Source organism: Muntiacus reevesi, chromosome 7 (assembly GCF_963930625.1).
Source record: "Muntiacus reevesi chromosome 7, mMunRee1.1, whole genome shotgun sequence".
Taxonomy (NCBI): Eukaryota; Metazoa; Chordata; class Mammalia; order Artiodactyla; family Cervidae; genus Muntiacus; species Muntiacus reevesi.
The window spans coordinates 83,747,862-83,765,445 of record NC_089255.1 but is presented as its reverse complement, the minus strand read 5'-3'; the positions used below and the strand labels follow the sequence as shown (position 1 = coordinate 83,765,445).

General features: G+C 45.1%; 1 protein-coding gene across 11 annotated transcripts in view; it reads right to left on the bottom strand.

The window, feature by feature from the left end:
* The window catches only part of TTLL5 (tubulin tyrosine ligase like 5), a 404,612-nt gene that overhangs the window by 146,784 nt on the left and 240,244 nt on the right, over nt 1–17,584 (bottom strand). For all 11 annotated transcript variants that reach the window (XM_065940163.1, XM_065940162.1, XM_065940173.1 and 8 more), the window contains one exon: nt 4,126–4,280. In XM_065940163.1, coding sequence (XP_065796235.1) covers nt 4,126–4,280 — 155 coding nt within the window. The remainder of the gene's footprint in view (nt 1–4,125; nt 4,281–17,584) is intronic.

Here is a 17,584-nt window from a genome sequence, read left to right as displayed (position 1 = left end):
AGATAGTGACTGCAGCTGTGAAATTAAAAGATGCTTGCTCCTTAGAAGGAAAGTTATGACCAACCTAGACAGCATATTAAAAAGCAGAGACATTACCAACAAAGGCCCATCTAGTCAAAGCTATGGTTTTTCCAGTGGTCATGTATGGATGTGAGAGTTGGACTATAAAGAAAGCTGAGTGCTGAAGAAGTGATGTTTTTGAACTGTGGTGTTGGAGAAGACTCTTGAGAGTCCCTTGGACTGCAAGGAGATCCAACCAGTCCATCCTAAAGGAGATCAGTCCTGAATATTCATTGGAAAGACTGATGCTGAAGCTGAAACTCCAATACTTTGGCCACCTGATGCAAAGAACTGATTCATTTGAAAAGACCCTGATGCTGGAAAAGATTGAAGATGGGAGAAGGGCGCGACAAAGGAAGAGGATGAGATGTTTGGATGGTATCACTGACGCAATGGACATGAGTTTGAGTAGGCTCCCGGGAGTTGGTGATAGACAGGGAAGCCTGGCGTGCTGCAGTTCATGGGGTCTCAAAGAGTTGGACATGACTGAGCAACTGAACTGAACTGATATGCCAATAAAACAGACAACCTGGAAGAAATGGACAAATTCTTGGAAAAGTTCAACCTTCCAAGGCTGAACCAGGAAAAAATAGAAATTACGAACAGATCAATCAGAAGCACTGAAATAAAAACTGTGATCAGAAATCTCCCAAAAAATAAAAGTCCAGGGCCAGATGGCTTCACAGGTGAATTCTATCAAATGGTTGCATGCTCAGTTAATTCAGTTGTGTCCAACTTTTTGCAACCCTATGGACCTGTAGCCCACCAGGCTCCTCTGTCAATGGTGATTCTCCAGGCAAGAATACTGGAGTGGGTTGCCATTCCCTTCTCTAGGTGATCTTCCCAACCCAGGGATCGAACTGGCATCTCTTATGTTTCCTGCATTGGCAGGCAGGTTCTTTACCACAAGCGCCACCTGGGAAGCCAATTAAACATTTAGAGAACAGCTAATGTCTAACCTTCTCAATCTCTTCCAGAAAACTGTACAGTGAGGAACACTCATTCTATGAGGCCACCATCACTCTGATACCAAAATCTGACAAGGGGACATCACAAAAAAAGAAAATTATAGGCCAGTATCACTGATGAACATAGATGCAAAAATCCTACAAAATTCTAGCAAAGAGAATCCAACAACACATTAAAAGGATCATACACTATGATCAAGTGGAGTTTACCCCAAAGATGCAAAGATTCTTCAATATATGCAAATCAATCAATGTGATCACCATATTAACCAACTGAAAGATAAAAATCATATGATAACAGATGAAGAAAAAGTTCTGAACAAAATTCAACACACATTTATGATAAAAACTCTTCAAAGAAGGAACCTACCTCAACATAATAAAGGCCATGTATGACAAATCCCCAGCAAACATTATCCTCAATGGTAAAAAACTGAAAGCACATCCTCTAAGATCAGAAACAAGACAAGGGTGCCCACTCTTGCCACTATTATTCAACATAGTTTTCGAAGTCCTAGCCATGCAATCACTGAAGAAAAGGAAATAAAATGAATCCAGATTGGGAAAAAAGACGTAAAATTCTCATTGTTTGCAGATAATATGATATTACACATAGAAAGATACTAAAGATTCTATCAGAAAATTACTAGAGTTAATCAATGAATTTAGTAAAGTAACAGGATACAAGATCAACACAGATAAATCCTTTGTATTTCTATACACTAACAACAAAGAATCAGAAAGAGAAATTAAGGACTCAATCCCATTCACCACTGCAACCAAAAGAATACAATACCTAGAAATAAACCTACCTAAAGAGACAAAGGACCTATAAACAGAAAACTATAAGATACTCATGAAAGAAATCAAAGACAACACAAACAGATGACGAGATATAGCAGGTTCTTGGATTCGAAGAATCAAAATTATGAAAATGACTCTACTACCCAAGCAATCTACAGATTCAATGCAATCCCTATCAAATTGCCAATGGCATTTTTCACAGAACTAGAACAAAATATTTCACAATTTGTAAGACCCCGAATAGTCATAGCAATCTTAAGAAAAATGGAGGTAGAGAAATCAACCTTCCTGACTTCAGGCTATACTACAAAGTTACAGTCATCAAGGCAGTATGGTACTGGCACAAAAACAGATATACAGATTAATGGAACAAGATAGAAAGCCCAGAGATAAACCCATGCACCCAAGGGCACCCTATTTTTGACAAAGGAGGCAAGAATATGCAATGGAAAAAGGACAGTCTCTTCAGTAAGTGGTATTGGGAAAACTGGACAGTTATGTATAAAAGAATGAATATAGAACATTTCCTACCACCACACACAAAAAGAAACTCAAAATGGATTAAAGACCTAAATGTAAGACCAGAAACCATAAAACTTAGATGAACACATAGGTAGAATACTCTTTGACATACATTGCAGCAAGATCCTCTATGACCCACCTTCAAGAGTAATGGAAATAAAAACAAATGGGACCTAGTTGAACTTAAAAGCTTTTGCAAAGGAAACCAAAAACAAGGTGAAAAGACAACCTTCAGAATGGGAGAAAATAACTGCAAATGAAGCAACTGACAAAGGATTAGTCTCCAAAATATACAAGCAGCTCATGCAGCTCAATATCAGAAAAACAACCCAATCAGAAAAATGGACAGAAGATGTAAACAGACATTTCTCCAAAGAAGACACACAGATAGCTAACACGTGCATGAAAAAATGTTCAACATTGCTCATTATTAGAGAAATGCAAATCAAAACTACAAGGTATCACCTCACACTGGTCAGAATGGCCACCATCATCAAAAAACCTACAAACAGAAAGTGCTGGAGAGGATGTGGAGAAAAGGGAACCCTCTTGCACAGTTGGTGGGAATGAAATTTGATACAGCCACTATGGAGGACAGTACAGAGACTTCTTAAAAAAAAAACACCAGGAATAAAACTACCATACAACCGAGCAATCCCACTACTGGTCATATACCCTGAGCGTGTGTGCTTAGTCACATCCAACTCTTTGTGACTCCACAGACTGTATCCCACCAGGCTCCTCTGTCCATGGAATTTTCCAGGCAAGAATACAGGAGTAGGTTGCCATTTTCTGCTCCAGGGAACTTTTCAACCCAGGGATCAAACCCATGTCTTCTGTGTCTCCTACACTGGCAGGTGGATTCTTTACCACTAGCACCACCTAGGAAGCCCATATACCCTGAGAAAACCATAATTCAAAAAGACACATATGCCCCCCAAAGTTCACTGCACCACTATTTACAATAGCTAGGACATGGAAGTAACCAAGATCTCCATTGACAGATAAATGGATAAAGAAGTTGTGGTACATATACGAGTGGAATATCACTCAACTATAAAAAGGAATGAATCTGAGTCAGTTCTAGTGAGGTGGACAAAGGTAGAGCCTGTTATACAGAGTGAAGAAAGAGAAAAACAAGTATCATATATTAATGCATATATGGAATTTAGAAAAATGGTACAGATGAAGCTATTTGCAGGGCAGGAATAAAGATGCAGACACAGAGAACAGACTTGTGGACACAGCGGGGGGAAGGGAGGATGGCATGAATTGAGAGAGTAACACCGACACAGACATCACCATATGTAATACGCACAGCTAGTGAGAAGCTACCGTGTAACACAGGAACTCACACCCAGCACTCTGTGACCACTTAGAAGGGCGGGAGGTGGGAGGGAGGCTCAAGAGGGAGGGGACATTTGTATGCTTGTGGCTGATTCATGTGTGTGGTTGTATAGGCAGAAACCAACGTAACACTGTAAAGCAATTACCCTCCAATTATAAAAAAAAAAAACAGTAAAAAGTCTTGCTCTTTCAGCCTGGAAGTAAACTGCTAAACTGTATCAGAAATTTTCTTTTCATTTGATTTGGCCAAAAACTGTCTTACAGGTAAAACGAGGCCCTGTATCCAAGCATCAGAGGATTAGGACATGTGGAGGGAGGCATCTGTCTTCCTGGTGTCTGTGCAGGCAACTCAAAGTGGGAATGACTTGGGCAGGACAGGCCGCCTCTGTGTGACCCACATGCTGGCTCCATGCCCCTTACATACCTGCTTCCAGGAGGAGTGGAGCGGCTCTCAGGAGCTTGGGGGTCTGACTGTATTGACCACGTTGGGCCACTGGGACTGATGATAGGCCGAAGTGTGGGGGGAGTTGAAGCACTGCTTCTGTTTATGACGCTGCTTGCCAAATTCAGGTTTGTTACCTAGAAATGAAATGAGGGAAATAAACTGACTTTACAGAGTTTTAGAAAAGAATCATTAAAAACATATTGGGGAAATCATGTAGAGTCCAGGCAATGCTGACTCATCCGGGCTAAAACAGTGGTTGTGACAAAGGCGGGCATTAAAGGGTGACTTTGGTGCACATCCAGGAGCAGAGCTGAGGGCGCCGAGCGTCAGTGTATGTTAACAAGCATTACCCCCCTCCTACCACGGGCAAAGCACTGCACTGTGCTGGGTGCCGAGCGTCAGTGTATGTTAACAAGCATTACCCCACTCCTAAAACGGGCAAAGCACCGTACTGCGCCAGGCGCCGAGTGTCAGTATATGCTAACAAGCACTTATCCCGCTCCTACTACGGGCAAGGCACAGCACTGTGCCAGGTGCCGAGTGTCAGTATATGCTAACAAGCATTTATCCCGCTACTACTACGGGCAAAGCACCGCACTGCGCCAGGCGCCGAGTGTCAGTATATGCTAACAAGCACTTATCCCGCTCCTACTACGGGCAAGGCACCGCACTGTGCCAGGTGCCGAGTGTCAGTATATGTTAACAAGCACTTATCCCGCTCCTACTACGTGCAAAGCACCGTACTGCGCCAGGCGCCGAGTGTCAGTGTATGTTAACAAGCATTTATCCCGCTCCTACTACGGGCAAAGCACCGCACTGTGCCGGGTGCCAAGTGTCAGTATATGTTAACAAGCATTATCCCGCTCCTACCACGTGCAAAGCACCGCACTGCGCCAGGCGCCGAGTGTCAGTATATGTTAACAAGCATTTATCCCGCTCCTACCACGTGCAAAGCACCGCACTGCGCCAGGCGCCGAGTGTCAGTATATGTTAACAAGCATTTATCCCGCTCCTACTACGTGCAAAGCACCGCACTGCGCCAGGCGCCGAGTGTCAGTGTATGTTAACAAGCATTTATCCCGCTCCTACCACGTGCAAAGCACCGCACTGCGCCAGGCGCCGAGTGTCAGTATATGTTAACAAGCATTATCCCGCTCCTACCACGTGCAAAGCACCGCACTGCGCCAGGCGCCGAGTGTCAGTATATGTTAACAAGCATTTATCCCGCTCCTACTACGTGCAAAGCACCGCACTGCGCCAGGCGCCGAGTGTCAGTGTATGTTAACAAGCATTTATCCCGCTCCTACTACGTGCAAAGCACCGTACTGCGCCGGGCGCCGAGTGTCAGTGTATGTTAACAAGCACTTATCCCGCTCCTACTACGTGCAAAGCACCGCACTGTGCCGGGCGCCGAGTGTCAGTGTATGTTAACAAGCATTTATCCCGCTCCTACTACGTGCAAAGCACCGCACTGTGCCGGGCGCCGAGTGTCAGTGTATGTTAACAAGCATTTATCCCGCTCCTACTACGTGCAAAGCACCGCACTGCGCTGGGCGCCGAGTGTCAGTGTATGTTAACAAGCACTTATCCCGCTCCTACTACGTGCAAAGCACGGTACTGCGCCAGGCGCCGAGTGTCAGTGTATGTTAACAAGCACTTATCCCGCTCCTACTACGCGCAAGGCACCGCACTGTGCCGGGTGCCGAGTGTCAGTATATGTTAACAAGCATTTATCCCGCTCCTACTACGTGCAAAGCACCGCACTGTGCCGGGCGCCGAGTGTCAGTGTATGTTAACAAGCATTTATCCCGCTCCTACTACGTGCAAAGCACCGCACTGCGCCGGGCGCCGAGTGTCAGTGTATGTTAACAAGCACTTATCCCGCTCCTACTACGTGCAAAGCACCGCACTGCGCCGGGCGCCGAGTGTCAGTGTATGTTAACAAGCACTTATCCCGCTCCTACTACGTGCAAAGCACCGTACTGCGCCAGGCGCCGAGTGTCAGTGTATGTTAACAAGCACTTATCCCGCTCCTACTACGTGCAAAGCACCGCACTGCGCCAGGCGCCGAGTGTCAGTGTATGTTAACAAGCATTTATCCCGCTCCTACTACGTGCAAAGCACCGCACTGTGCCGGGCGCCGAGTGTCAGTGTATGTTAACAAGCATTTATCCCGCTCCTACTACGTGCAAAGCACCGCACTGTGCCGGGCGCCGAGTGTCAGTGTATGTTAACAAGCATTTATCCCGCTCCTACTACGGGCAAAGCACCGCACTGTGCCGGGCGCCGAGTGTCAGTGTATGTTAACAAGCATTTATCCCGCTCCTACTACGTGCAAAGCACCGCACTGTGCCGGGCGCCGAGTGTCAGTGTATGTTAACAAGCATTTATCCCGCTCCTACTACGTGCAAAGCACCGCACTGTGCCGGGTGCCGAGTGTCAGTATATGCTAACAAGCATTTATCCCGCTCCTACTACGTGCAAAGCACCGCACTGTGCCGGGCGCCGAGTGTCAGTGTATGTTAACAAGCATTTATCCCGCTCCTACTACGTGCAAAGCACCGCACTGCGCCGGGCGCCGAGTGTCAGTGTATGTTAACAAGCACTTATCCCGCTCCTACTACGTGCAAAGCACCGTACTGCGCCAGGCGCCGAGTGTCAGTGTATGTTAACAAGCACTTATCCCGCTCCTACTACGTGCAAAGCACCGCACTGTGCCGGGCGCCGAGTGTCAGTGCATGTTTACAAGCATTTATCCCGCTCCTACTACGCGCAAGGCACCGCACTGTGCCGGGCGCCGAGTGTCAGTGTATGTTAACAAGCATTTATCCCGCTCCTACTACGTGCAAAGCACCGCACTGTGCCGGGCGCCGAGTGTCAGTGTATGTTAACAAGCATTTATCCCGCTCCTACTACGTGCAAAGCACCGCACTGTGCCGGGCGCCGAGTGTCAGTGTATGTTAACAAGCATTTATCCCGCTCCTACTACGTGCAAAGCACCGCACTGTGCCGGGTGCCGAGTGTCAGTGTATGTTAACAAGCATTTATCCCGCTCCTACTACGTGCAAAGCACCGCACTGTGCCAGGCGCCGAGTGTCAGTGTATGTTAACAAGCATTTATCCCGCTCCTACTACGTGCAAAGCACCGCACTGTGCCGGGCGCCGAGTGTCAGTGTATGTTAACAAGCATTTATCCCGCTCCTACTACGTGCAAAGCACCGCACTGTGCCAGGCGCCGAGTGTCAGTGTATGTTAACAAGCATTTATCCCGCTCCTACTACGGGCAAAGCACCGCACTGTGCCGGGTGCCAAGTGTCAGTATATGTTAACAAGCATTATCCCACTCCTACTACGTGCAAAGCACCGCACTGCGCCAGGCGCCGAGTGTCAGTGTATGTTAACAAGCACTTATCCCGCTCCTACTACGTGCAAGGCACCGCACTGCGCCAGGCGCCGAGTGTCAGTATATGTTAACAAGCATTTATCCCGCTCCTACTACGCGCAAGGCACCGCACTGTGCCGGGTGCCGAGTGTCAGTATATGTTAACAAGCATTTATCCCACTCCTACTACGTGCAAGGCACCGCACTGTGCCGGGTGCCGAGTGTCAGTATATGTTAACAAGCATTTATCCCGCTCCTACTACGCGCAAGGCACCGCACTGTGCCGGGTGCCGAGTGTCAGTATATGTTAACAAGCATTTATCCCGCTCCTACTACGCGCAAGGCACCGCACTGTGCCGGGTGCCGAGTGTCAGTATATGTTAACAAGCATTTATCCCGCTCCTACTACGCGCAAGGCACCGCACTGTGCCGGGTGCCGAGTGTCAGTATATGCTAACAAGCATTTATCCCGCTCCTACTACGCGCAAGGCACCGCACTGTGCCGGGTGCCGAGTGTCAGTATATGCTAACAAGCATTTATCCCGCTCCTACTACGCGCAAGGCACCGCACTGTGCCGGGTGCCGAGTGTCAGTATATGCTAACAAGCATTTATCCCGCTCCTACTACGCGCAAGGCACCGCACTGTGCCGGGTGCCGAGTGTCAGTATATGCTAACAAGCATTTATCCCGCTCCTACTACGTGCAAAGCACCGCACTGTGCCGGGTGCCGAGTGTCAGTATATGTTAACAAGCATTTATCCCGCTCCTACTACGGGCAAAGCACCGCACTGTGCCGGGCGCCGAGTGTCAGTGTATGTTAACAAGCACTTATCCCACTCCTACCACGTGCAAAGCACCGCACTGTGCCGGGTGCCGAGTGTCAGTGTATGTTAACAAGCATTTATCCCGCTCCTACTACGTGCAAAGCACCGTACTGTGCCAGGCGCCGAGTGTCAGTATATGCTATCAAGCACTTATCCCGCTCCTACTACGCGCAAGGCACCGCACTGTGCCGGGTGCCGAGTGTCAGTATATGTTAACAAGCATTTATCCCGCTCCTACTACGTGCAAAGCACCGCACTGCGCCGGGCGCCGAGTGTCAGTATATGTTAACAAGCATTATCCCACTCCTACCACGTGCAAAGCACCGCACTGCGCCAGGCGCCGAGTGTCAGTGTATGTTAACAAGCATTTATCCCGCTCCTACTACGTGCAAAGCACCGTACTGCGCCAGGCGCCGAGTGTCAGTATATGCTAACAAGCACTTATCCCTCTCCTACTACGTGCAAAGCACCGCACTGTTCCGGGTGCCGAGTGTCAGTATATGCTAACAAGCATTTATCCCGCTCCTACTACGTGCAAAGCACCGCACTGCGCCAGGCGCCGAGTGTCAGTGTATGTTAACAAGCACTTATCCCGCTCCTACTACGTGCAAGGCACCGCACTGCGCCAGGCGCCGAGTGTCAGTATATGTTAACAAGCATTTATCCCGCTCCTACTACGCGCAAGGCACCGCACTGTGCCGGGTGCCGAGTGTCAGTATATGTTAACAAGCATTTATCCCGCTCCTACTACGTGCAAAGCACCGCACTGTGCCGGGTGCCGAGTGTCAGTATATGTTAACAAGCATTTATCCCGCTCCTACTACGCGCAAGGCACCGCACTGCGCCAGGCGCCGAGTGTCAGTGTATGTTAACAAGCACTTATCCCGCTCCTACTACGGGCAAAGCACCGCACTGCGCCAGGCGCCGAGTGTCAGTATATGCTAACAAGCATTTATCCCGCTCCTACTACGGGCAAAGCACCGCACTGTGCCGGGTGCCGAGTGTCAGTGTATGTTAACAAGCATTTATCCCGCTCCTACTACGTGCAAAGCACCGCACTGTGCCGGGTGCCAAGTGTCAGTATATGTTAACAAGCATTATCCCACTCCTACCACGTGCAAAGCACCGCACTGCGCCAGGCGCCGAGTGTCAGTGTATGTTAACAAGCATTTATCCCGCTCCTACTACGTGCAAAGCACCGCACTGTGCCGGGTGCCAAGTGTCAGTATATGTTAACAAGCATTATCCCACTCCTACCACGTGCAAAGCACCGCACTGCGCCAGGCGCCGAGTGTCAGTGTATGTTAACAAGCATTTATCCCGCTCCTACTACGTGCAAAGCACCGCACTGTGCCGGGTGCCAAGTGTCAGTATATGTTAACAAGCACTTATCCCGCTCCTACTACGTGCAAAGCACCGCACTGCGCCAGGCGCAGTAGAATACAAAGATTGATAACAAAGAGCGCAAGTATTTACTGAGTCTTCACTCTGTGTCATGCAAGGTTCTAAGAATTAGGCAGACTGCTTAGCCTTTCTGACGCCTGTGTCCTCATATGAAAGTTCTAAATGCTCAATACATTTTAGTTATAAATAATAATTAGATAACTCACTGATTTAGAAAAAAGTTGCACAGGCAATAGAAAAATGGGCACCGACTTCAATAAACGATTTACAAAAATCAAATATAATTAGCCAATTAAACAAAACTACTCAGTTCTATTGTCAAAGAAATGTAAATTACAAGATAACACTTTTATGTGTTACACTGACACATACAAATACAAAATATAGTACCAAAAAAAAAAAAAAAATAGTACCTAACAGTGCCAAAGGGTGATACTAGATATGTACTTACACTATTTATGAAACTATTCATTGGTAAACTCTTTCTACAAGTAAATTTGCCAACATATTATTAAAAGTATCAAAATTTTTGTACACTTTGATGCTACAGCCTAAGTTATAGGAACTATGCAAAAAAAAATTGCAGATCATTAATGAGGTGAGTATTATAATAGCAGTTACTATTTAGCAAAACTTAAAATGTGCCAAGCTCTGAGTAAACAAGTATATTACATGCATCTCGTTCATAATTCTATTGGCAAGTACTACTATAATCCCCACTTTACAAAGAAGGAAACAGGAATAAATGGCAGAACTACAATCTGACCGTTGTCTGAAACTCCAAATTCCCTGTTCTTACTCACTACCCTATACTGTGAATAGAAACTGAAAACAAGCATTCTTTTTAATGTTGAAAAAGGAAAGATTTAAATGGCTAACAGTATTTAAATAAATGTTAAATAAATTTTGCTCTAAACAGATAAGGAAATGTTATGTATCCACCAGAATTTTTTGCAGAATACTTAATGATTTAGGAACATGCCGATGTCTTGAATTAAAAAAAAAAAGAAATCACAATATGAAACTGTACAGAGATCAGATCCAAATTTCCTTACATGCACACATGTGCAGATACACAGTCCTAAAAGGGATGTATTACTTTTATAATCCAAAAGGAAAAAAAATGTACATTACATGAAAAACACAGGTGTGAGCTGATAAATAAAACCTGGATGGGAAGAGTGGAATCAGAAAAGGAGGCTTCAAGAAACATTTCAAATAAGATGCACAGGAGATGCTGAGGGGGGGGCGGTGAACTCAACGCTGAAGGCAGGGTGCTGAGTGGGAGATACAGGGAAGAGTGACATGAGGAGATTTAAATTCCAAGAGAAGCATCCCAAAAGTGTAACAATTTTGATACAAATAGAATAATTCTGGATTTTTTTTTAATCTGAAAGAAAGTAAGTCATTTTTAGAAGTCTAATGCTTCATTCCTAGTTACAGAATTCAGTAAGTGACAACCGCCCAGGACTGTGTCTTCACACCAAAGACTCAAATATTTTTGACCCCTTTCTGCCACCACCAGGGGAGAAGGACCATGTTGACAAAAGGGGGAAGACAGTGCAGCAGATGACGGCAGTGCCCTCTGGCCCCTCTGAAGAGCCTTGACCCTCTTCCTGCACCCTACCTAGAAGCAACAAAGATGCTCAATTGGACTCCCTGTAGGACTCAGCTCACCCTTGCCCCAACACTAAGCCCCCGGCCCTAAAGACTAAGCTTTTCAAATTAGACATGAGCTTACAGCTTATAAAGACGTTACCAACTAGAAAGGTCTTTCTGATAACTAACAACTTCTCCAATTACTGTCTTAGTTGGTTGTGCCAAAAACCTAATAAAAAAGGCTTGTTAATAATTTATAGTGGTACAGCAATAAAATAAAATGTACATACTTTACCATGGCTAGTATAAACTTTCTGGCTTGGACATGAGTGAATGGGAAGGAGAAGAGATATTAGACTTGGTGCATTTTCTCTCTTTTGGCCAGACTGCCTTTAACTGAAACATGATTGTCTTCATCATGGGCTTCCCTGGTGGCTCAGCCGGTAAAGAATCTGTCTGCAACGCAGGAAACTGCCTGGATTGGGAAGATCCATGGAAAAGAAAATGGCAACCCCTTCCAGGATTCTTGCCTGGGAAATTCCAAGGATAGAGGAGGCTGGGGGGCTACAGTCCATGGGGTCGAAAGAGTCAGACACAACGTGGTGACTGAACCATCATTTTCATCATAATCGCTGACATTTACTGAATGTTCACCATGTGCCATGGGCTTAGCTCAGCAGTACTCAGCTTTTTGGGCACCAGGGACCAGTTTTAGGAAGACAATTTTTCCCTGGACTAGGGGAAGGGGGGATGGGTTTTGGGGATGATTCAAATGCATTATATTTACTGTGCACTTTATTTCTAATTTTGTGGCAATTTCAGGATATCTGGCCTTGACTTTAGGCTTAGGATTCATGCCTATGAGAATCTGATGCTGTTGATCTGAAAGAAGGCTGAGCTCAGGTAGTAAGGCAAGCCATGGGAAGCGGCTATACACACAGATGAAACTTCACCCTCGGCTCACCTCCTGCTGAGAAGCCCTAACAGCCATGAACTGCTACAGGTCTGTGGCCCAGGAGTTGGGGACCCACAGCTTAGATGCCCTTGCATTATCTTCATGTGCACAATTTCACTTAACCCTGAGCAAGCCTTTCAAGAAGTTTCTATTGTTACTCCCATTTTACAGAAGAGGCAACTGAAGTCTTAAGAGGTAAATAATTAGATAAAAATAACAAATTGACTAGACGGCAGGACCAAGACGAAAACAGAGGAAGTCCTCTAATGCATGTGGTATACTTTATTCTAATCCTATGGCTTAACATTTGAGTCCTTGCAGAAGTGCCAGGTACTTATAAGTGAGGTTTTTATCTCCCTCCATTACTCACAGAGGTAGATACTATGATACTCTCTTTTTTCTCTCTCTCTTTTTTTTACTTTTGGTCACTCCAAGTGGTTTTCTGGGATTTTAGTTCCTATACCAGGCATTGAACTCAGCCCCTTGGTAGTGGGAGAGGGGAGTCCTAACCACTGAACTGTCAGGAAATTCCCCCAGTACTCCCTTCTCAGATATGGAGAAACTAAGGATCAAAGAAGCTATGGTAAATCATTGGTTCAAGGTCACATAACAGTTGCAGAACTGGTACTCTTGTTTTAAAAAACATTTTCTAGTTTTGAAACTAATAGGGAAACAGTCTTAGTTGTCCTCAATTACTAGAAGTTTTTGAAAATATAATTGGATACAGACCTCACATTCTGAAAATAGTGATTATACAGGAATTGATTATACCTAACCATGGTGTTGGAGAAGACTCTTGAAAGTCCCTTGGACTGCAAGGAGATCCAACCAGTCCATCCTGAAGGAGATAAGTCTTGGGTGTTCATTGAAAGGACTGATGCTGAAGCTGAAACTCCAATACTTTGACCACCTCATGTGAAGAGTTGACTCGTTAGAAAAGACCCTGATGCTGGGAGTGATTGTGGGCAGGAGGAGAAGGGGACGACAGAGGATGAGATGGCTGGATGGCATCACCGACTTGATGGGCATGAGTTTGAGTAAACTCCGGGAGTTGGTGATGGACAGGAAGGCCTGGCGTGCTGCAGTTCATGGGGTCACAAAGAGTCGGACATGACTGAGCAACTGAACTGAACTAACTGAAGTATTCCAGCTTTTTCTCCTTTTCCTTAAATTTTATTTCCCACTTGTCACCCTTCACCACAGCATATTAGAGAAACAGAGTAATAAAAAGCCCAAAACAAAATCATCCTCAATCAGTTTTTTTCTTGGCAGATACAGTAAGAGATGGTATGAACATAAAACTAATTTTGGACTTGGAGTGAATTTTGTTTTTTCATGTAACATCCACTCTGCATTTCATGGATAAACCAAGAATTGGTAGCCATTATTATTTCCTTCTACATAAAAGCAAAGCATCCTTAATTTATTTTGAGGAAGACATCAAAAAAAGACCACTGCTTATATGTAAGATTATGAAAGGAATAAGAAAAGTTTTGAAAGTTCTCATCTTTCTATGCAAAGGATTCCCGCTAAAGAAAGAGAAAAAAAAAAAAGGCATCTGTCTCTATTAAATAATAACAACTTGCCCCTCTAAATATTCAACTCTTACTTTGTGATTTTTGTCTAGAAGACACTCAGTACCCAGGCCATAATTACCTCCATACCATCCAGCTCTGTCTTCCCAGGACATACATTGCTAATGAGTAATAAAATAATTTAGGGCTCACTTAGCTATGGCCTCAGAGTCTTCTTTACACAGTCCTCCAGGCAGCTGTCTCCAATTAATCAGAACTGACAGGGGAGACAACTATTTTCGACCCTTGTTCTAGAACAGTACTATCCAATAGAACATACTGTGATGGAGATGTTCTATAAACTGCACAGTTCAGTACAGTAGTCACTGGCCACAGATGACTACTGTGCATTTGAAATATGACCATTGTGACTGAGGAACTGGACTGTAAATTGTATTTAACTTAAATTTTAAAAGCCACATGAAGGCCGTGGCCATCTTATCGGATAGCACAGCTCTAGAGCCTTGACCAGATCTGGCTGAATCCCATGAGTACAGATTTATGCCTGTCTAAGTTCAGTCTAAACAAATTATCTCCAGATTAAATGAGTTTCGAATATCTCTAGTTCTTTCTTTTAGCTTCTCAGTTTTTTCTAGACTAGGCCTAAGAAGTCATGGAACTAAAACAGACCCACGTGTCAATTCTGGTGGCCCTCGCTACACCTTGTCTCGACTAGGGATAGGGCTGACCAAAGGGCACGGCAGATCTTAAGAAACTCCATAAGCCAATTAGAGTTCACACCTGGCAGTTTCTTCCTCAAAGGGACAGAGTGACGATGACTATTCCTGTCACAGGCTCCCTTTGCTTCCCTGTCCATCTACATTTCTCCAGATAACATAACAAAACCAGCTTTGATAAAATGAAGAGAAAGTGGAAAATGGCATTTAATTATACCTGATTTGCAACAAATGGTTAACATGTCACTGCTAAAGAATTTTTTTTTTTTTTTTAATGACAAGGCTCACAGCATATAAAGACACAGCACCAGTCACAAAACAGACGCTCATCATTTTAGTGAGGAGGATCAGGCTATTAATATTAAGGTAGAGGCGGTCTAGCAACCCACTCCAGTATTCTTGCCTGGAGAATCACATGGACAGAGGAGCCTGGCAGGCTATAGTCCATAGGGCCGGCACAGAGTCAGACACAGCTGAAGCGACTTTGCACAGCATAGTCGCCATTGGGCCAGTTGGCTTCTCTGGCTAATGATCAGAGACTATGCTACTAAGTCTAGGCTGGCCAACTCATGAATTTATGCCACCAGTCGCAAAGGGGTCTGAAAGACAGGATAGTTAAAGAACATGTCTTACTGATAAAGGATAGCAACATCTCTATGTTGCTTATAAGAACTTCACAAATCTATGTTTGGATCTCTAAAGTGTTTTGCCATAGTTAATTTTTAAGCAAATACGAAATCTTTCAGGTTCCTTTACAGTAACAGTAATAACAACAAAGCTGGATTAGCACTAATGATGGCTAACTCTAATCAGCACTTTGTTTTTCCATGCATTGTTCTAGACAATGAACTCAACCTTCAAGACGCATCTGTTAGGTACAATTATTGCCCTCATTTATAGATGGGGAAACAGATTAGGAGGTAAAATAATTTGCTCAAGAACAAGTAATTGTTATCTATAAGCCCCGAGTTTCAATTTCTGTTTTGCCTGATACAAAATCTCCAAATCTTGTAGTTTTAACCATTGAGTTATTTCACTGCCTTAAAACTTTCAACCTGAACTTATTATTCTGTCTGTAGACCAGCATTTGGATTATCCAGGAGTTTGTTAAAAATGCAGATTCAGCCCAACCTCGCCCCAGTGAACAGAAATCTGTATTTGACAAGAGCCACACGTGCATCTTTAAGCTTGAGAAGCACTTGCTACAGGGCATGGTAGGAAAGGAAAAAACAGGAAAGAGGGACCTTTCAGAGCAAGTCCTCCGTAAACTCAGGGGATTGTCCAAAAACCAGCAGAAATGCCCAATGGAGTGAGGAACAACATACAAAACAACCAAAGGGAAGCAGTAGAGAAAACAATTCTATCAAGAACTTTGAGGCTCTACTATTTCTCATTGTCATTTGGATGTTCAAGCATTAACATGCATAATGTCAAGTATGCCAAGGATGCAAAAGTGGATGAAACAGTTTGGAACAAGCTTCACAGAACTTCAAATCTAGGTTATCACGCTGCCATGAAAAATGGTGGTCATTAAAAATAAATTGACAAAGGCTTCCCTGGTGGCTCAATGACAAAGAATCTGCCTGCCAATGCATGAGACATGGGTTTGATCCCTGATCTGAGAAGATTCCACGTGCCTCGGAGCAGCTAAGCCCGTGTTGAGCCTGTGCTCTAGAGCCCGGGAGCCGCAACTACTGAGCCCAAGTACCTCAACTACTGAAGCCTGCATGCCCTAGAACCCGTGCTCCACAAAAAGAGAAGCCACTGCAATGAGAAGCCCACATGCTCCAACTCTAGAGTAGCCCCAAGATGCCACAACCAGAGAAAAGCCCAAACAAGTAAATCAAATTAAATATAAAAAATATGAAGGTGAAGTTGTTCAGTCGTGCCCGACTCTTTGCGACCCCATGGACTGTAGCTTACCAGGCTCCCCTGTCCATGGGATTTTCCAGGCAAGAGTACTGGAGTGGGTTGCCATTTCCTTCTCCAGGGGATCTTCACAACCCAGGGATCGAACCCAGGTCTCCTGCATTGCAGGCAGACGCTTTACCATCTGAGCCAAAAATAAACCAAGATATTTAAGTCTCACAACAATCAGCTTGTTAAATATTCTTCCACCCCTGCCTTTCTCTAAGTGAAGGACGGCCTGTAGGAGAACCCAGTCTCGAGCCTGTGCCTGCGTGCGTGCGTGCCAAGCCCCCCTGAGCCTCAGGGCCCACTGGCAGATGTTTCGCCCCTTGCTCTCCTCCTGCCCCTCCTTTCCCCCTGCTCCCACTCTCTCGGAGCGGCTCCTGCAGAAGTTCCACTCCTGTTCCCTTCCTCGTGTCCGCTGCCACGCTGACCTCAGGGTGTTTTTTTCTTTCAGTACCAAAACTCTTGTTTATTTTAGAGCCAACCTTCCGAATAAGGCAGGTGAGCAAATATCTGAATGTGTGGGGTAGGGACACATTGCACGCATTCCATCTAGACAGGTGTTTAAATTACTGCGGGAATAAATACAGGTGATGGATTGAGAAAACGGGTAGCAGAAACAGAGGGAGGCCAATTTCCGGTGGCTGGCCCGCCCAAGTGTTACTGCTTGTTACTGCTGTTTGCTAAAAGTAGCGCTACTGCCAGTGCTGTAATTAAAATATGATGGTATTGCCCTGATGGCTTCCCAGAATATACCTACCACCCACTCAGACACATAACCTTTTGGTATCCAAAAAGGATCCGGGGCCAGGCCTAACTAGATCACTGTTGCTCTATAGGCGTGCTCGAGAAATGCTACAGTTCTGAATACTCAAAAGAAGTCCAAAACTCAAAGATTTAAGTCCATAAATATTTACTCTATTGCTGCAAAGCCTTGGGTAATGTCCTAAGAGTATGGGTGGCCATACTCTTAAAATGTGGCCTCTGCCCTTAAGCCATGAAGGAGTTGGTAATCGAGTGAGGAAAAACATCCAGACAAATAGCAATATTAAAGGCCTCCAGGATATGGTAATTGCCATAATAAAGGCATTAAAGAAATTCAAAGAAGGCA